The sequence below is a fragment of the Falco rusticolus genome, chromosome 1 (assembly GCF_015220075.1).
Source record: "Falco rusticolus isolate bFalRus1 chromosome 1, bFalRus1.pri, whole genome shotgun sequence".
Taxonomy (NCBI): Eukaryota; Metazoa; Chordata; class Aves; order Falconiformes; family Falconidae; genus Falco; species Falco rusticolus.
In genome coordinates this window covers 21,172,826-21,192,912 of record NC_051187.1, presented here as the reverse complement: position 1 = coordinate 21,192,912, position 20,087 = coordinate 21,172,826, and the positions used below count along the sequence as shown (strand labels likewise).

The 20,087-nt window shown below is 45.2% G+C and overlaps 2 protein-coding genes across 4 annotated transcripts in view; one reads left to right on the top strand and one right to left on the bottom strand.

Moving 5' to 3' along the window:
• The window catches only part of RFFL (ring finger and FYVE like domain containing E3 ubiquitin protein ligase), a 31,916-nt gene extending 29,987 nt beyond the window's left edge, over positions 1-1,929 (top strand). Inside the window, exon 6 of one of the 2 annotated variants that reach the window (XR_005102203.1) lies at positions 41-139. Coding sequence is in view for 1 of the 2 variants with exons in the window: in XM_037374988.1 (XP_037230885.1) it covers positions 41-222 (182 nt within the window). In the remaining variant the exon portion in view is untranslated. Of the gene's footprint in view, positions 1-40 lie in introns of both variants that reach the window. The other variant, XM_037374988.1, reaches the window with a different exon arrangement.
• A 1,329-nt stretch (positions 1,930-3,258) lies between these two features.
• LIG3 (DNA ligase 3) lies at positions 3,259-18,793 on the bottom strand. Of its 2 annotated transcripts, XM_037374983.1 has the most exons (20): positions 18,657-18,792; positions 17,725-18,302; positions 17,090-17,227; positions 15,989-16,186; positions 15,394-15,545; positions 14,307-14,473; positions 13,550-13,627; positions 13,271-13,439; positions 12,444-12,599; positions 11,857-11,988; positions 11,105-11,184; positions 10,545-10,632; positions 9,456-9,533; positions 9,066-9,189; positions 8,533-8,675; positions 7,648-7,722; positions 6,907-7,053; positions 5,655-5,829; positions 4,647-4,738; positions 3,259-3,830 (listed from the first exon to the last, which is right to left on the bottom strand). In XM_037374983.1, the coding sequence occupies exons 2-20, from the start codon at positions 18,281-18,283 to the stop codon at positions 3,597-3,599; spliced, it is 2,985 nt and encodes a 994-aa protein (XP_037230880.1). In that variant the 5' UTR covers positions 18,284-18,302; positions 18,657-18,792; the 3' UTR covers positions 3,259-3,596. The 2 variants fall into 2 exon arrangements, 1 of the variants encoding a protein (XP_037230880.1); XR_005102202.1 differs by lacking the exons at positions 3,259-3,830; positions 4,647-4,738 and adding an exon at positions 6,613-6,755 and having other exon boundaries at positions 5,739-5,829; positions 18,657-18,793.
• Positions 18,794-20,087: the final 1,294 nt, after the last annotated feature.

Below are 20,087 nucleotides of genomic sequence, written 5' to 3'. Positions count from 1 at the left end.
ACATTTGTCTCATGCAAACCATGGTTTCTCCTTTCCTCAGGCGCTGCTGGGCTGCCTGGCACAGAGGACAACCTCTGCAAAATCTGCATGGACGCACCCATCGACTGCGTCCTGCTTGAGTGTGGCCACATGGTCACCTGCACCAAGTGTGGGAAGCGGATGAGCGAGTGCCCCATATGCCGGCAGTACGTGATAAGGGCCGTCCATGTCTTTAAGTCCTAAGTGTGTGTAAGGACCGGTGATGCCTTAAAGCCTCATCCGCCGTTAGAGAAAGGGTCAGAATCGCTACAGAGATTGGCACGGGGACCCCATCGGAAGCTGGAAGCCTCGGGAGAATGGTTCTTGCTGGAGCCCCGCCTGGCTGTGCTCTTCCCGCTATAGTGCTTTACACCGCAGTGCCTGGACTCCTCGGAGCTCATTGCCAGCAGCAGACACAGAAATAATTAACAATGTGCATTCTAAAATAACTTGATCCACTAGCATGGGGGATAGATGGATGCTTGGCTTCCCACCACGGAGACCAGATTCAGAGGCTTTATGTTTTCCCCTGAACAACAAACAAAAGTGTGGACTGGGGTCTCAAAAAGCGACGTTTGTTTTGCTGCTTAGGCTATATACACCCAGCAACAACTTTATTTTCAAAGATTAAAATTCTACTGTGCTTGTTAACTTTACTTTTTTAACTTAATGTTAAACCCTTATGCTTGCAGGACAGGCAGACAGCCTCTGGTGTCCATTCTAGCCTAGTGCGATTAAGGAAAAAGTAGTTTTATTTGAAGACTGAGTTTGTATTATTGAAAAATGTAAGGGGAGTGAGACTCTACGAAACATACAGCCTTACCTTGCGCGGTGGTGGTTTTCTGTTTACAAACTAGGGAGAGGGAGATTTCTAGTTTGACTGATGTTGATTCCTTTGACTTCACAGGCTTCCCTGCAGTATATATGTCAGCAATTGTTTTAAAACTGGACTCCCCTTGATGAAGGAGCTATGAATTTAAGGCTTGAGTCTTTTTTAGAGGGTGTAGGGAAGAAAACGTACAGCTCAAGAATAGTAAGGGTTCCACTGTGACACAATCATCTTTAAGTACAGGGAACTTTTTAGAGGGGAGGAATGAAAGAAAGCAAACTTTATCTCCCTTGAGTCAGTAAGGTGAGCAATCATCATTGCAGATACTTCAGTTTACTAATGAGCTTCCCCCCATCCTCTGCTCTGCTCAGTTTTACAGTCCTGTTACATTCAGACTGCTTATCGCAAGCGATTTATTTTGTACTCTTTCTGCTTGATTGAGGCCGTTTGGCTGGTAACACAGCTAAGTTTCAGAATCTTGATGCCTTAAATTTTCAGCTCATTTCAAGTCATTAGTGAAGTTGGCTGCCTTCTGCTACGGCTGTTCCCTGCCGAGCTCTCCCCTTTACAGCTGGGGTGATCACTTAAGTGTTCAAACCAACCCTGTGTAGCTGCTGGCAGAGGAACAGTGTAAGGAACAAGTGTCCACTTACAGCTTCTGGGGTAGTGCAAGTGCAGTTACAGAAAAAAACCCACCTATTTTTGCCATGAATGGTAATATATGTTAACAAATCAAACTTGTGTCATCTTAAATGTGGAATACTGCATGAGCAGCACCTTGCTTCTCACCTGGCAGGGAGCAGAGGGTCTCTGCTCTGCAAGTTGAAATGAGTAAAGCACTTAAGTTGAAGAAATCTGTCACTCAGGAGGTCGCAGAACCTCTGTGCTATGGAGGTGGTCTCTGAACCTCACAAAAAAGCAACAGCTGCTGAGGTTTATTGAACTAAAAACTCTGAATTTTACCTCTTTCCTGTTGAGGTTGTTCTCTAGTCTTTGGCTTAAGGTTTAACAGCTTCCAGCATGAGAAGAGTACTGGTACAATTCAATGCAGCATGTTTAAAAAAAAAAAAAAAAGTTGCAGGTAAGCAGTAGCTGTATTTACTCTTCAGGGGGCTCACAGGGACCTCTTAAGAGGTACAGGAATACACGTACAAAGCATTGAACCGCCTCATTTAGTAAATTCACTGTGAAACTCCATGTTGTCATATTTTTCATTAAACTCAGGGCTGGGGAAATTCAGCAGGAAGATTATTCCCCTGTGGACAGATGTACTTCTACTTGTAGAAGTTAGGCTTATTTTCTACAGCAGATAAATCAAACTGCAGATCAATGCCTGAAACCTTAGGGGTGAGATGATATACCCACCGTATGACTCCGAAGTGGTTTGGTTTTTTCTCCCAACTAAAGCATTTCCCTTGCAAAAATGGATTCTCTGTGATTGAGTTATTTCTAAAGGAAAAATCAAAATCTGGGAGAAACTGATTACTGATCCAAAAGAATATAATGATCTGAACTAATAAAGTAAATGGAAATATTTATGTGCTTTATGTACACTGTACATAGTTTAAATATTTTAAAAGTTAATATTTACTTGAAATGGCATGTTATTCTCTATTGAATTCTCTTGGTACTACAATGGTTAAACTTACTAGTTTTGGTACAGAAGTTTGGTTTATAATTTTGTAATAAAGTTTAAAAGAGATCTAATTCACCTTGTTTTCTGACTCCTTTACCAGTGGGCTAGGAGAAAGCAGAGCTCCTGCAGCTACTTCTGAAATAAGACTGGGGACACCAGGTGCTCAAGTGTCATTAGTGGGTGGGGTACCAGTACAGAAGAGGTTGAAGGAAAAATGTACCCTCGAGACTAAAGGAACCAGTAAACTGGCCAACTCACTTTCCCTTTCACAGTGTATACATGCAGTTATTTAACAAAATAGTTAAAATGAACCCATTTCTAAAACCTGCCTTCTGTGTTTCATTAATATTAGAGTACTTGCCATTTTGAACACCTTCAGGTAAGGTTTTTCAACAATCCTAAATGATACAGTTGGCACAGTTCCTTCCTCAGCTTTTACACATTGAAACACGAATAGCAGAACACACGAGCAACATACGCTCAAAAACAAACACTCCAAGAGGATGCGTGGATAATGCTACAGTTGCTGTAATGGCAGCTGGTTTGGTGTCCTGGTGTTAATGTGAAGCCCGCAGCAGAGCTGTAAACTGCTACTGGATACAGACCTGTGCTGCACATTGGAAGAGAGGAAAGAAAAGTCAGCGCAGGAGGACACGTCTGTCACAGAAACTGTAGCCCCACAGCAAAATTATCATGGCAATACAGCCAATGGCTTCACGTTTTTGGTGGTCTCTTTTCCTGTCCAGGTAGAGAATAACTTTTGGAAAACAAGTCCTGACAGCAAAGGAGAAACTGCTTCAGTTTTATTTCTTTATCTATAAAAATAGCCAAACTTTAAAAACCCAAGGAGACTACACCAGCACCTGGATAAGTGCATTGGTCTACATTATGGGCAGAAAAATGGATTCAGCAGGGTCACTTCTTCAAAGAGTTGTTTTAATTCATTCCATATGGTTGCTATGGATCTTTAGAACTACCTCTGATGGACTTGGGCATTTTATTTCTATCCATGTCTCCACAGAGGAAACCTCACCATTTCTTCCACCTACCTAGTTCTGAGCTCTTCCCCTTCAGGGAATTCCTGTGTCAGGACCGGTCAGCTGTCCCACACTGCTAGCATGGGGCTACCAGTCTCCGTTTCCGGATGCATTCCCAGATCCATTTGGGAGACACACGCTTAGCATCAGGATTCTCATCGATGTCCCCTATAACATGTGTCGCTGAGGCTGTGTCAAACTCTGGCACAAGGTCCCCATCGTATGCTATGAAGTAGCGCCGGATTCTGTCAAAGTCCTTCACAGAGGGTGACAGATAAAGCTTCACACCAGTGAATATGTCCAGCAGTGTCTGCATGTTGTGAAAGAGGATGAGAAGCACAGGTTGGTAAAACATTAGATTCGTCTGGAAATGACACTAATTTCTTTGCAGGCATAAATGACTCCGTTCACAGCTCCTGAGGTTATCACTTAATCCGTGCCCACTCTTTGGGCCACCACTAAAGCATACACAAGAGCAAGACCCATACAGTTCCTCTGGAAGCCCGATGTTCCAGCTGAACAGTGCTTCCCTAGCGAAGGGGAATTATTACCCCATTATTCACCTTCGCGATGATGCTGATGTGGTCCAGTAAACATGAACGTAATGTCTTTGTCTTTAAGAAGCATCAGCTTTTAAAGTAGGAGAACGTAACCGCCCTGGGAGGGGACTTGCGGTTTACATCAAAATAGCTACTCCAGGCTCATCAGGAAACTATAGCTCAGTGATTTTTAATCCATTCCTATAACCTGTTGCACAGTGGGCTCAAAAGGACAGTTCTCTTCCTTTACAGCTCCCAACTTTTCATATGCAGCCGTCAGGAAAAGGAGCTGCTCAGCAACCACAGCACTTTGTGGAGCAGGACATTGCTGGCGGGTGAACACAGGACTGGGCTTTAGCACGACAAACCCGTTATGTCAGCTCTGCAGACAGAGCAGCTGCAGCCACCTGCTTCCCTTACAAGGGGACCTGTTGCTGCCATTTCTGCCATTATATTTCATTTCAATTGAGGGTGCTGCTCTAGGAAGCTTTCAAAGACTTTCCAGATGGAAGACAAAAGTGAACAGACAAACCAAACTGCCTCAGCTTCCTCCCACCCCAAAGTGGCTGCTGTCCCGCTGACCGTACCTTGTTTCCATTGTCATCCATCTCAGACGCTTTTCTCTTCTCCCCTCGTTTCTCCTCCGATTTTTGAGGGGATCCAATGACTGCTTTGCTCTCTAAAAAACAAAAACTTGTCTCATTTGTGCTCTCTTTCCAGATACTGGTCATGTATTAGGAGAAGATGAAGAGAGTAAAAGGGAAGTTCCCCCCCGCCCCCGGCTTCCTGGAAAACCCATGAATTAGAATGTAACTAGCAAGACATATTTTTCCTCCTGCAAATGGTGTAGGGCACCTTCCTGCCCTCATTTCCAGGATGCTGCTGTTGAACTTCCCTCCTTGCTGTCACCACACTGTCTTTTTGAAACTGCACAGAAATTTGCTTCAAGTTGTTCCCAGTAACAAAGCACTGGTGAAACAAAACTCATTTCACAGCTTTGCAGTTTACTACCTGGAAATCCCCTTCATCCAGGTGCCCTATTATATGCACGAATTTCATACAAATTAAATTAAATGCTGATTCATGGCCAAAAACATCTAACCGAAGGGCATGTGATCTGCAGGAACGTGACCAGCAGGTTTGCTGTTCAGATCAGTCTTCCACAGTCTGCTAAGGACCTTGATCTTGTCAGGTTAATAGTGACTGCAGTCCCAGGGAAATCACTCCAAAGTAGTTTTGGTACAAGCTGTGACAGATCCTGCTAGGTGCAAGATACCCGTTCTAACCAGCATATAATCTCAGAGAGCTTTATTGTCTAAATGAGTTGCCTAAGCACCAACCTAAACAGCATCATCTGCCATTTCCGTCTTTTCTTAATCCCAACACACATCAGAGCTGTGGCTATTCAATCCACACCGTGAGAAACACAGGCCAAACCAAGGGTCTAAACAGCTTTGCCTGTTAACCCTGACAGGCACATGAAAGCTGCCACAGGATTGTCAAGCATCTGACAGAAGACAGGGATCCAAAGCCAACCTGCCCCAAAGGCAGAGAACACACCCCAAGGCTCCTCTCCTTGGAAAACACCGTCTTACCTTCTGGCTTCTGAGCTTTTGCAGGTGACTTGCTTGGGGGAGTTTTAATAGTGCTGTGTGGTGTGGAAGACCTGGAATTTCCCTCATTCTCTCCACTGCTGCCAGCCATGGACTCATCCTCCTCCGCAGCAGCCACGCTGAAATCAGCCTTCTCTTTGGAGAGTTGGTACAGCTCCTGTCCCACCAGAAACAAAGCACTGCCTTTAACCACAGTGAAACCTCTGACATGAGGCACGAGCTGTTAGGCATGGTCTCCTCTGGTTTGTTTCCCCCCTGCCCTGAAGTCTTTGCTCAAATGCTTTTTCTTCCTGCACCTCTTTGTAGCCACTTTCTGTCAACTTTTGTTCAAGCTTTGTGTTCCACCCAGCTGCTCGACACAAAGGGAAGCCAAACAGGGAGGCACCAAAAGGCGCATTCACATCATCCGCTACAGAGTGAGACAGACTAACTCCTCAGAGCCTGAAAATGAGCGATACCCATTGCTCACTCAGGGAACAGTCTGAAGAGGGTATTTTACCTTTCTGTGCCCTACCAGCACAGGGAGCTAGAAAGACTACTGGACAGCAGGTGGGCTGAATCACTCCTTGCTTCGGTGGCAGAACAAGCACTTCCACCTGCTGCCAGTATCCCCATAGGCAGTGCAAAGACAGCCCAAACGACAACATCCAGACTGAGAACAGAGCTCATCAGCAGCTGACACTGCTGGGGATGGCAGCAAGCCAAGCAGTCTCTATCAGTAAAGGAGGTGCAGAAGCTGAGTGGGGTGGGTGCAGCCCCAGGGATCCTGGCTGACTGCCATTTGGTGTGTGTCCCCCCGCCCCGTGCCTGGGAACCAGGCCAGGCTACCCTTAGTCACTTCCCAGATGCCTCCCCCAATCTCAGCAATTAATGGGAGACTGAATGACCATAAGCACTTAAGAGAATAAAGGTCACCTCTTTCAGGAAGGAAATTGCTCACCATGAAGGCTGTTACAAGGGCTGATACAACTAGCTGCCAGCACAGACTTTCCTGAAAGTGTACAACACAACAGCTCAAGAGACTTGGGAGGCCCCATGAAAGAATAAGATTCACATCAAAATAATCCAGCAAGCAGCCTGAGCCTAGAAAAATGGAAAATGTAACATGCCATCATAGGTACCAGTCAACAGACATCTTTGCTACATACCCTGCCATCTGAATTTGTCTTTTCAAATCTAGATTGCTGGCAGAACCCATTCTCGAATGTGCTGCAGACACAGCACGTTAACTCACCTTGAGCTGCTGGAGGTTGGTGGCTGTCTTCCAGTCTTTGTCATCTCGAATGCGGGTGCAGCGAGGGAAGCGAATGGAGATCCCATCTGCAGTGTGGGCTTCGGCTTTAGAGAATTCAGCCCCTGTGATCTCCCACACTGGGGCTTTCTAAACACAGCATTGGGGAAGGCACATCACATTCCTGTGTTCTCTCATCAACTAACTCCAATGTGTCTGTGTCCCTCTACCTCTACAACAACCCCCAGCACACAGTTCCATAGACACAAACTAACCTCTTCAGTCACCTTAATTAAAAAAGCTTCTATTTTTTTCAGCAAGTCAGAGATCGTCAACTAATGTACACTGCCAATTTCTCATTAACATCTTTTCTATTTCTATCAGACACGCATGGTGCAAAGCACACTGATAAACTTCATAAACCAATGCAACTTTTGGGTTACAGTTGTGCTTCAACCATTTTAAGTCAAATTTTTCATGCCTCAAATTTAAAGGAAGTTCACTTCTGGAAGGGATTAAATACACAAGAATATTTCCCAGAAGTGCTGCAGGTATGATTTCTTCTTAAGCTTCAAATGAACCTGCAAGATTCAGAGATAAAAACTCGCACTTAATTTCCTGTTCCAAGTATGAAGAATGAGAAGTATGTCTCTTGTAACGGACAATCTGTACATTTAAATCAAGTACAGTAGATTGCCATATTAAGGCTGGAAAACATAGTTAAACGACTGTAACAGCACTTACCTTTGGATCAGGGACAATGAAGTCTGGGTAGTAGATTTTGTTGATCTTTAGCCATCTTGGAATTTTACTAGGATCCTATTAATGAAAAGCACAAACCCAAAATGATAGCACTTTTGATCATATACAAACCTATTTTGACAGAAGACATTACTGAAAGATAACCCAGAAGTAGATTAGCATATAGGGATTACATGGCCTTTGTATGGATGAAACTTGCTATAGCCTGCAGTGTAAGGTGCACTGGTCTGCAACTGGTTCTAGAGAATCACAAAGATGATCTGTAACACAGCTCTCAATCACCATCATTCTATAGGTAAAGCAATCGCATCGTTGCTCCAATTGCAATTCATATAAAACTACCCATTTTTTTAAGATTCTATAATCCTGATGCAAATGGCCTTCAGGATGTTAGGTAAATATTAAAATTCAGCTCTCTGTTTGTCAAGTCTTGAAAGTAAGATTCCTCACCTAAGTAAGCCACTCACAAGAAGTCTGAACTACAAGTCAGGTTATGGAGCCAGGAGACAACAGAGGCCGAGCACTCCTCACCCATAGCCCCATCTAGTGACCTCCCTCGCCAATCACAATATGCCAAAAAAACGGTTCTTGCTCTGCCCTACCCAAACCAACTTGGTCTCAGCAGGAACCAGATGGTGCCTGACGTCCCACCTGAGTACAGCTCTCAGGCAGTGCCCCACCTGGAGCTGGCTGCACACGTTTGTGCCAGCGGTTTATCTGCTCTTAACTCTAATTGAGCCTCTCTTCATTCCCAGCAGAGCACTTCAAATCTGCATTTAGCCAGCACCTCAACAGCAAGAAGGTGGCTTTCACCAAGGCCTTTGCTGAGCATTCCTTTGATTGCCTCCAGGCCAGAGCCCCTCTCACCTTGCTGATCTTCACCATATCCAGCTCTGTTTGCAGACGGGCCAAGGTGGCATCATCATGGCCACCAGAACACTTGGTCACAGTGCACCACTTCTCGCTCTTCGGATCGTAGCAGCCCATAAGGAAGATGGACATCATTCCCCCTGCAGGAGGGGAGAGCAGGGTGGTTCGCATCTTCTACAGGACAAGCCATAGCTTTTCAAAAAGCAAAGTAATGAACCAAAACCTCCTTTCCATCTTAGGGAGTCAAGGGGCCTTGGGCTTGTGATGGCTTCACAGCATCAGCTCCCATACACGCAGCTGAACAGAGCCTCTACGCTGTGTAAAAGCCCAGCCCAGCACCTAAGGCTTTGCTGTGCCACCTAACCTGCAGTAAACTCACAGCCTGGCACATGATGGGCTGCAGCAGACTGACACCGCTACAGCCAGTCTCATTCTGATAGGAGACCAAACGCTACAGTGGGCCTGGAATGGGAAAAGCTGAATTTTCTGAACTGAGAGACAACTGACTTAAGCCAACTCCAGAGACCGACCTTTACTGCCTTGTCCATAGAAAGCTCCCAGCACCACCAGGTCTGCTGTGTCAGCCATTGCACCCTCGTTCAGGTAGTCCTTCTTCACTTTCAGCCAGTGTCGTTTTCCCGGTTCATAATTACCCTGTGCAAAGCAAGGCCAGAACCCCCAGTCAGACAGATCACCTGGTGGACAGCAATCGCCTCAAACAGCCCTTGCTTTTATCCAGCTTAGCGGTACAAGAGCACCGCAGTGCTCAGATATATAAAGAGCAACTTGGATATCAGCATCGACAAGAACCCAGAGATGTTTCAAGAACGCTCAGCCTTGTGTCCTTCATCCTCACATCTCTCTCTGTTGTTATTCCCCAATTCCCAGCATACACCAGTGAAAAGTAAATGTGAACCTGCCTTCATATCTTTCAACACCAGTCCTTCCAGTCCCTCACGGATGACTCGGGTGATCATATCTGCCAGATCTGAAGCTTTCTGAAAAGGAAATGAATTGTGGTTAGTTCAAGACTGTCAAAGGGCTGTGGTCTTCAGGTGTTCTATTTGGAGCAGTGGTGCACTAAAACCAAAGCAGGAGCAGAGAGATGAACAGGTGATTTCATAAAACATTTTTCCAAGGAGACTCCTGTACATGTTCTCTTTGCTGCACATCCAGTGGCTAAGCTGGGAATGTCCCAAGAAAAAAAGTGTGGGTTAGTTAAAAAACACTCCTCAAAGATGAGGTAGCCACACTGATAATGTCCCAAGTATGTCCCTTACATGCAAGATGAGATTTTTTCAGCCAGCAGCTTGCTTCTCTACCCAACTGCCTTGGGACCCATGCTATTTTTTCTTCCCAAAAAGCTTTCTCTGCTCCAAATGTCCAACCATTCTCTGCCAAAACCCAAGGTACCAGAGAAATCAGTAGCACTGGGGAAAAATAATGAGACACGGGGCTTGTGCATAACAATCAAAGGAGAAACTCAGCATGCTGCTGTCTAAATGCAGTTTTTAGCACTGGGGATGTATCAAGGCTGTGTGGCACCTGAAGCTGCCCGTTTGGAAACCGGAAGCTGTCTAGCTCCTTTCAATCACACTTCAGTCTTCTCTACACAGCTCAGCATCACACAGTACAGACTAAGTTGCAACAGGCTTTAGCTCCCCCTAACAATGTTAAAATTACAATGGCTACAAAACCATTAAGACACTCCTCCCCCTCCCCCCCCCCCAAAAAAAAACCAAAGAAAAAAAAAGATATATGTGGACATGCAAGACTATACTGAAGTGGTTGTAGCTGAGACAAGATGGGAGCACAGGCATGGCCTCCTTGAATAACATTAGCTAAAGAAGCCTTGCACCCAGACCAGAAGTACAACCATTATGACAGGCAGGGAATTGCTGGATTTGCAGCCTTAATCATAAAAAAAGCCACATGGTTGAAGGAGCAATGAATTGTCCAGAGTACAATCTATGAGATCACCATCCACACCACTTGAACATCGAACTCACTGTGACATGCTTCATCTCTGAGAAGAGGATCCGGTTGGGGATTTCAACCATGTTGTCGTGGAGAAACTTACGACGTTCACACAGAGGCCTAAACCAGGTAGAGATAATTAAGGACAAGCAGCAATTTTAACACGAAGTACCAGTCACGTGAACATTGAGAAAGGCTATTTAGGTAATTAAATGATTTAACCTACAGGGTTCCAGAAAGGACAATCAATTCTTACTTTCCTCCAGGAAGCAAGTTATAAAACAGAAATTCTATTAAGAGTCCATTTAGTTTCAGAGGATGCAAGATGAGCTGGGTACTGAACCACAGGCAGTTCGGTTCAAATGCAGTTAACCCTGGTATTTTGGAACTGCAGAGCAAGATGGAGCTCCATAGTAAAACTCCTTAGCACAGCAAGGATTCTCCCATGCTGCCTGGATTTTACTGGGGTAAATGGCCAGTCCTAACAGCCAGTGTGCACTGCTCCTGCTGCAGCGGCCAGCGTAGTCCAGCCAGCTCATGCTGGGAAACCAGTCAGGCTACTCTCACACTATGCCAGGTGCCAGACACATACCTGTCCATCAGGCTGATGTCATTGAAATAGATGCAGTCAAACACAAACAAGCAAACGTTGGCATCCTGGAAAGCAGCTTTCTGAAAGACAAGTCCGATCAATTAAAAGAAATCTGCAGTCATAGCAAGCAGCAATATGGAGTTTTAGAAAAACAACAGAAGCAAAAGGATGGATTTTTATCTCCCTAACCTTTTAGTTTTAAGAAGCTTAGGCCTCTTCTCAAAGACAAAAGTATTCTGAGAATTAGGATTTAAACTGAATGTGTCAAAACTAAGAATATAAAACATGCTAATTTCCCAGTGATGGGGAAATAATGCTACAAATATTAATGACTTCGGGCAATGTAACACCTGTCACTATTGCTGCAAAAAAAACCCAACATGCGTTCCAGAGACTTCAGATTAATGATTACATTAAAGCACTTGCAGTTGAATTTTCATTTTATTGTCCTCTTTCTCACGACCATTTGTCTAGATGTAAGCACTACATAATATTCATACAGGCTAAATACCCTCTGCATCATTGTGGTCTTCTAGCTTACTATCCTGCTAGTGATCAGGTTAATATCAAATCTATTGTATCAGAACAGTACATTTTCATTAATATCAGCCTTCTCGGGGGGTCTTATTTTTTTCCCCAGATGCTCTAGCAAACACCAGATCTCTTAAACGATCCTGTGATAACAGATTGCATGCTAGTGCATTTAAGTTGGCAGAATAAGAGGCTCCAATCACCACAAAGGATCTTTTTACCTTGTGCACACCAAGAGTCCCAAAAGGAAGTGGTTTGCCAGTTTTGTTGTCAATCAAAAGAACTTCTGAATCCAGGATCATACTTTGCCCACCAGGGAAAGCCTGGGGGATGAAGTCCTTAAAATGGGCTACCTTGGGATAAAACAGAGAAGAAAAATGTCTACTGGTTGAAAAGAGGGACTTGCTCCAATGCAGATGTTTTCTCCAGAAACATGTCTGAGATGTGTAGGCATATCTGCACTAGCTTTACTTTCTACTGTAGTACAGACAGGACAGTCTACAAATAGAAAAATGAGCCTTGAACAAATATAACCAAGCCACCCAACTGGCAACAAGCCTCTGAAAATGCAGTGCATAAAGAGGACTCTACAGCAGACAGTTTAATTTTAGTTTCAAGCTCTTAATGTCCACCAAAATGAATTGATTACAATTCTATTAAGTGCTGCTTTTCCAGATTCCAAGTATCTACATAAATCAGGGAAAAGTCTACAACAGAAGGTATCCTCCTTGCCTATAGAAACTGTTGTGAAATTCAGTCGCATTGTAGAGGAGCTGGCACACAGAACAGACTGTTTATCAGTGCTTACTTTATGTGGGAGGACAGGTTTGAGGCTTCTGCTGAAGTAGCTGAAATGATCTCCATTTTTATGGACCTGCACCCTCTCGCCATCATACTTGATCTCTGCATACATGCCATTTGGGCACTTCTTCATGGCATACTCAATTGACTTGCAGGCTTCAGCCTTAGAAAGGTGGAGAGAAATTCCAAACAAACTCAGATGGTACATTTAAAAATAAAGCTACTCACCTAAGTTCATGAATGAACTACCAATTCCTCTGCTGATCTTTTTGTCCAGGGTCTCTGATATCCAGTTCCAGGTTTTCTTTTCTTACTCATTTACTTAGAATTATCTGCATATGCCCAGATAATTACAGCTTTTCAGTGCTAATCACCTCCAAATACTTAAAGGTGTAAATATCTTTATCTGTGTCTTTTGTAGGAGTGCACTTAGACCAGAAGTAAATATTTAACTCCAATTTGTTCAAACAACCCCCCAAACTTATTCAAATCTCTAATCCAATGGAAAGCTTAAGTTGTTTCCAGAAAAAAGGATCCACTTCTGGAAGGACAGCAAACAAACAAACAAGTCACTCCTGGACTGAAAGCAAGTCAAGATTTCAGCTTCTGCAGTGGCACTGAAGGTGCAAGTACTGAGTACATTGAATACTGGCCTCTTGGTAGAAAACTTTATAAAACGGCATTAAACATAAAAATCAGCGCTGCACACTCTACTCGCTCACACTACACACACTTATCCATCTACTGATTCTTAAAGGTGAGGGTCTGACAGTACATGTGAGAATGCATCTCTCGCTTGGCTGAAGGACACCGCTGCAGGGGAGCCAACATTACCAGCATGGGCTGAACAGGGGTCATCAGAGAGGCCTGCACACTGAGGGTTCGCTTCACACCTGGCATCTTCTCAGCCTCCTGCTGGTTCTTCAGGACTCGCTCTACCACATCCTGGAGGTTGCGTGATGCTTTGAATGCCTCATAAGCATTGGGATCCAAAGCATCTAGCCTTTAACAAATGGAGGAGAGGAGGGAAACACAGATCAACCTCAGGTCTGCCGCTCCTGGCTTGTGGGGCTAACACCCACTTCTGGTTTTATCTCACAAGAAAAGACTTACACATGCTTTGCTCCAGCATTCATTTTCAAGTCATGCTTAATTAGCCTGATGATGCATTTCAGGTCGTTGCCCGTACACCTGAAGTGCAAGAGAAGATTCAGAAATGGTAGACATTTAACTGAACTACTTTCCAGCTGAAAAAATGAAACAGATCCAGGCTTCTGTAAATAAAAAAGGTCTTCCCCTTCTGGAGGGTTTAAACTCAAATAAGAATACGTTAGAAGTGACATCTCAGAAGCACAAGAGAATACCCAAAAGGCTTTTTAGCACCTTTATGTCTGAATGCCAATATTCTTCTGCCTCGGTGTTGACATACCATCCAAATTTCACTTAACTAATGCATCAAGAGTAAGTGATAGTAACACCTGCAGTCTCAGATCAACACAAACTGAGCCAGACCAAGAATCATCAACAGTCTAAATGGCTTGAAGGCTTTTCCCAACATACCTAAGAACAGCAACTTATAATTAACAGCTAAGTACCATTAAGGTAGTTCTGCAAGCCACTTGTTTAGTATACATTGAGCAGCATTCTTGACAGGCAAGGATGAAATTCTCTGGCATAAGCAGGAGCCATACATGTTCTCCCTTGCTGGTCAGCAGTCAAGGTGTCTTAATCAAACCACCAACAGCGATTTACAGATGTTAAGTTCTGTCTCTGTGGTTTATGATTAATTTTTCACCGTTCCAGCTTGCAGTATGTAGATAACTACTCCTAGTTTTACGATAAATTTCCAGAGGCCGATTACTTTCCTTACCTGCGCGTGATACGCTGCAGCACACTTTGCTGGTCATCTTCCTTAGTAAGCTTTGACAGCTGGATTAGGAATTCGTCCACCTCTTGGATGGTCAGGAGACTTTTGGCAGCTGGAGGACAAGACTTGCTCTGTTCAAAGAAGAGGCGGATGGTCTCTGAAACATCTCCCTGTCTCCAAAAACAAAACAAGGGTGTGGATCAGAGCTATGGGTAGAGAATGGGGATGCCACTGGGGTTTCAACACGGTTCCGGTAAGTAGGATAAAGCACAGCAACCATGCTGGGATCGCACGAAGGAATTGGAATCAAAATTAGAAAAAAGCTGTCACAACACAGAATAAAGCTTCCTGGGTGTTTCATTTGCAAACAAAAGGTAATACCACCAGTATCATCTCACTGCTCTATTTTTCACTGCTGCATCACCACAGACCATTTATTTCTTCAGGATGAATCCACTTGTAAATCCAAGGATCTGAAACACTCTAGTGATGTCACTAGAAGGCAGTATACACCAAGGCAATAAACAGGTGAAAGAACTAACTTCATTACCCAATTCACCTATTTTCTCCATCAGGCAATGAATTAGAAGTGCACAGTCAATTATCAACTCCTATGCACAAGAATTAAATGCACGTGTGTACTTGCAATTATGTAAGTGTAGCTTAATTGTATGAAGCAACTTAAGCTCACAGTAACAGACCTATTAATTGAATCACAATTTTTGATATGTGACATTACGAAAAAAGTAATACAAATCAGTTACATAGGAATATACTAGACAAAGCAGTTTTGACAAAGCAGATGCAGCCCAACTTGCCTAGAGATTTTAGTCTTGCTTTCTGAAGTTTTGCAGGTGAATTCCTATCTTGCTTTCTGTTTAAACATTATTTTCTAAAGGTTCCAGATGGCAGGAAGTGCTACGAAAACTGAAGTGAAAAAAAATAACCAACCAACAAATAATAACCAACTGCCATTCTAACAGTCAAGCCAACAATCTTTCAAACATGAGTAAAAAAACCCCAACATTATAAAATTCCCATATCAAGGGACTGAACAGCAGAAATGAAGGCAACTGCTGTCCGCACTCACCTGTTCCAGGTCCCGGATCATTTCTTCTTGGCTGCAGTTAAAAATCCTACTAAACAGCTTTACAATCTGCTTATCGTTCAAGTTGTAAACAATTTTAATGACTCCTGGTAACAGCAGCTTAATGGTCAAGTATACATCACCATGAAAACCATCTGAAAAAAAAAAAACACCCCACAAACCATTACAGACTGTCAGTTTATTTTCACGTACAGGGCTGGTTGTGCCCATTAGCATGACACCTGGGAAAACACACCCAGCTGGGGCTTCTTTCCACCATGTTGTTCTGCTTCACGTGAAAGGAGATTTCTTAGGGGAAACACCCACAAATGTCCTCCAAATCAGATCTCAGCACTAAGTTTGGTGGCACCTAGAAAGATTTCCCACAATCCTAGACTGAGACATTCTTATCTGAATTTGTTATTTAGATAAACAGTTCCCTTTGCAAACATTACCTCCATAGTTTAGAAATCATCATAGCGCACAGCTTGGACTACACAGCAATCAGATTTTATTTCACCATTCCTTTTGAAATAACACTTTGAGGTTGCTTTTGAGAGGACTTTCATACACCAAGAATGCCAAGCAGGAATCGTACCTCCTCCAGATCCCTTCTTCAGAAAATCTTGGATGATCTGCGTCTTCACATTATAGCTAGGCTTTTCAGCAACCAGGGCACAGAGCTTTCTGAACTCTCGGAGCAAGCAGTCTTTGTGCTTTGGATCACATTTTTTTGCAGATAGGCTAGACTTGTGGGAAGGGTCTGCAGAGACATCTTCTGAATTCTTTGGCTTGGCTGCATCAAAGACATAAGAAGCTGCTTTTTTAACAAATATAATTTGGTGCAGATTTTGAAGTTGAAGCTACCTCTGCTTGGCAAGCTGAAAAGAACAATCCCCATGCGCTGGCAAAGCTTCAGAACTGAATAACGATGAGTGCTATGCCAAAATTTGCAACTTTAAAAATGTAATTACTATTAAAAAAAACACGCAACCATTTTTTCCATTAGTTTTGCTCTTCACAGTACCCCAGAATTTTCTGGACCTTAATTCTACCAGGCAAATATGATTTCTCAAAGGTTTAAAGGAACTCCTGCTGGCAGATGCTCCTGTGTTATTGGGGAAAAAAAGTCCCCAGCCCCTTTTCTCTCATAAGACTAACAGCCCTACACACGCTGATCTCTGGCTGTGTATGTGGCAACACGTGCTCTGGGTGCTTCAGAGCTACACGCCTGTGTCAGGTCAGTTAGTGCTCACACACCGACTGTCCTGCTGGCAGCTGTTTCTCAGGACAAGCTGCTGAGAAGTAAGTTTTCCCTTCCATGAACACCGTAATTGGGAATCCCTCACAACCAATTTTTTACAGATTTTGAGCTCCACAGGGGATATTCTTAATCTATTACCTTCACATTTGATTGAAATTGGCCAATGGACTAAGGCAGTAGCCGACTCAGCCTGACAATGTGGGTTACTGCATAACTTTGTTTCCTTGGGAATACTAGGAAATAAAACATCAGTTCTTTCAAGACTGACAGCGTAAGAAAGCACTAACAATTTCTGGCAAAACAGATTTAGTTACTTTTTAAAAAACTAAACCATCTTCTATAGATAAAAACCTACTGATCTGCACCAAGTTATAAAACCTCTAATGCCAATATTAGAAGAGAAGGATTTCTCAGAATCAGTTTCTTAAGTCCTACCTGTGAAGCCAGAGAACTTCTTTGGTGATGGAGTGATGAGAGCTAATGGATCTTTTGTAGTTATTTGTCCTGTGGCAGTGATTTTAGCTTGGACTATCACTTTTTTCTTCGGTGTACTTGCAGCCTTGCAATTAGCTTCTGTAAAACAAGGTTCAAACCGGCAGTCAAAAATAAACTCACACCTCAACATATTATGTAAGATAGACTGCAACGAACAAGTCTTAAACGAACTGGGGATGGAGGAGAAAAAAGTGAAGGATCATTTTTCAGATATCAAAAATTAAAAGACTACATAATTTACTAAAGATCATGGAAAAAAAGCTGAAAATGGAAAATAACTGATACTTCGTCCTGGGATTTAACTCCCCGTGTCTGCATGTGAATTAAATCACCTAGACCTTCTTCATAATCAGTCCTGACAAATGAATTAAGAAGTGCTGTTGGAGAAGTGACAACTTCTTCCCTTTCCTACAGGTCTGAAACACAGATCTGAGCAGCATTACGCCTTCTGTCACTAGGTCATACTAATATATCTGTGAGGATTTTGTAGTAAAGGCATGGCTGCGTGGCAATCAGGACATACCTTGAAAAAGAGTAAATAAGAAAAGTGACACAGGTGCTGCCTCGTGTCTCACCTGAGATGTGCTTGTTGATTAATTCTTTCTCCTCATCTTGTAGCTCTTCCCATCCTTCCAAGTCTGTGATGTCTTCGATTTTCTTGGTGGTGGCCCGGGCCTTCTCCAGCTTCTCAAAAATGCACTTCACATGGTACCACTCCTTCATGTCCCCGCCAGACTCCGTGAAGGGATTGGGCACAATCTTTCCAATGCGCACCATTCCCTTCACGATCTTCTCCTTGCATTTCTTGCAGCCTGCCGTGCCACGCTTGGCATAGTCTACGCAGTACCTCTGCTCTGCCATGTCCTCTGCAGCCGTGCAGGCTTGGCGAAGGCAAGTGTTCAAAAGCAGACGGAAAGGCAAAGCCCCAGCACCACCCCCCTGTTTTCTGCCTGCGGACTGGAGAGATACACGCTGTAACAGCGGCTGGTACCAGTAACCGGGGCTGGCCTCGGGGAGCCCAACGCAGCACAGGTAGGGTCTTGGCAAGGTGACCTGTGTTTGGGGGGAGAAAAGTCCTGTGGCCCTGCCGAGTGCGCGGGCTGCTTGTGTTAGTGTCCTGCTGCCTGCGGGCATCCAGCCTGCTCCGTGTGTGCTGCAAGCAAGAGAGGAGACACTGAGCACCCCCGGCCGCCCTGAGCCCTGCGCCTTATGCCCGGTGCGGTACGCGCGGCCTCTCGGAGGCCTCACCCCCGGCCTGCCCCCACCCGGGACCCGCTCCCGCACCCCCGCCACGGCCTCCGTCACCCCCTAAGTCCGCCCCACAGGCCCCGACCCTCCTCACACGCCTGCCCCACAGCCCCCTCCTCACCCCCAGCTCCTTCTCCCCTCACACCCGAGCGCCGGCCCACCAGCCCGCCTCAAGGCCTCCTTCCCGCCACAGCCCAACCACTGCTTCCCGCCGCCACAGGCCCCCCCGCCCTGCCCCGCGCCGAGGGGAACGACTTACCGAGATCCTCACGGCGCCGCCATTCCACCCTCAGGGCCCAGCCGGTGGCCGCGACACCCTCCAGCCCCCGCTTTAGGCCGGAGCCGCCGCCACCGCCGCACCTTTGAACGCGCCCCGCGGGCTTCCGTAGGGAAGCGCGCGTGCGCCGCGCCTCTTCCGCCCGAAAGTGGCGCCCAGGCCGTGCGCGTGCGTGGAGCGCCGGTGCTCGCCGGGCCCGCCCCCCGCGCTGTTCCCGCCTTGGGCGCCGCGAGCGCGTTCCCGCCTTGGGCGCCGCTGAGGCGATGCCGCTCCCCCGGCTGCCAGGCTCGGCTTTTCCAGGGCGCCGCGTCGAGTTGGGTGCCGTCTGAGGGGAGGCCCCACCACATCGGTCCGGCAAGAGTGCTGGGCCGTGTTGGTCCGGGTTTGAGGTCCTGTTGTGTCACCTGGCCTTCAAAATTGGCTCTTCGAGAGTGCTGTGCCGTGTTCGTGCAGGTCTGAGCTACTGCCCTATCCCCAGCCTCCAGAAATGAGCCCTTCAAGAGTGCTGTGCTGTAGAGGAATTATAGAGGACTATATGAAAAGTTTATTTATAAAAAGGTTGTGATGATTGTTAAAGACATAAAGTATGAAATTTTAATAAGGAAAAGAAAAAAAAAGGGAGGTATTGTAGAGGAATTAGAGGACTATGAAAAGCTTATTTGTAAAAAGGTTGTGATAATTGTTAAAAACATAAGGCATGAAATGTTAAGGAAAAAAAAAGGGAGGAATTGTAGAGGAATGAAGCTGGGTTAATTAATGTCGGTAATGCACAGTTGTGGGCTGGCTTCAGGGGCGGTGGGTTGGCTGATGTGGATAAGGTGCTGCTGCGGCTGGTTCCTGCGAAGGAGTTAAATAGCTGTAAGGGGTAGAGAAGAGGAGCAGCTAATGAAGAGAGACTTTGAAGAAGCAGCGGGAGGAGAGAGAGTGCCCTGGATGTAGGTGAGACAAGGACGAAGCAGAGGGAGTGAAGGGTATGAAGAAACAGCATGGACAGTAGATGAACCTTAGAAACCCTGTGGGGGATTGGTGGCTATGGTGGGGCAAGGCGTGACAACTACTTATTGAAGTTAATCTGGTGTGGGATGGCAAAAGCCTTGTTGCAGCCTACTAGTTTTGATAGTGCTGTGACACTGTGCTGTGTTTGTGCAGGTTTGAGGTGCTGCCCTGTCACCTGGCTTTCAAAGCGGCTCCTCCAAGAGTGCTCTGCTGTACCTGCACAGGCCTAAAACGCTGCTCTATCACCTGAAATTGTCCTTCCAGGAACCCTACACTGTTTGCGGGCTTGAGGTGCTGCCCTGTGCTGGGCCTCCAAACGTAGGCTATCCAAGAGCACTCCCGTGTTTGTGTGGGCACTGAGGTGCTACATGTTGCACCAGCCCCCTGGAAACAGCCATCCTTCATCCCAGTACGGAT

What these genes read in the sequence shown, in the direction of transcription:
- LIG3 (XM_037374983.1), bottom strand. Translation starts at nt 18,283, where the DNA reads ATGCCCGCAGGCAGCAGGACACTAACACAAGCAGCCCGCGCACTCGGC. An exon ending in AATCAACAAGCACATCTCAG is followed by an intron (nt 17,228 to 17,724) that starts GTGAGACACGAG and finishes CTTGTTTTACAG; the next exon opens with AAGCTAATTGCAAGGCTGCA. An exon ending in GAAGAAGGGATCTGGAGGAG is followed by an intron (nt 15,546 to 15,988) that starts GTACGATTCCTG and finishes TTTTTTTTTCAG; the next exon opens with ATGGTTTTCATGGTGATGTA.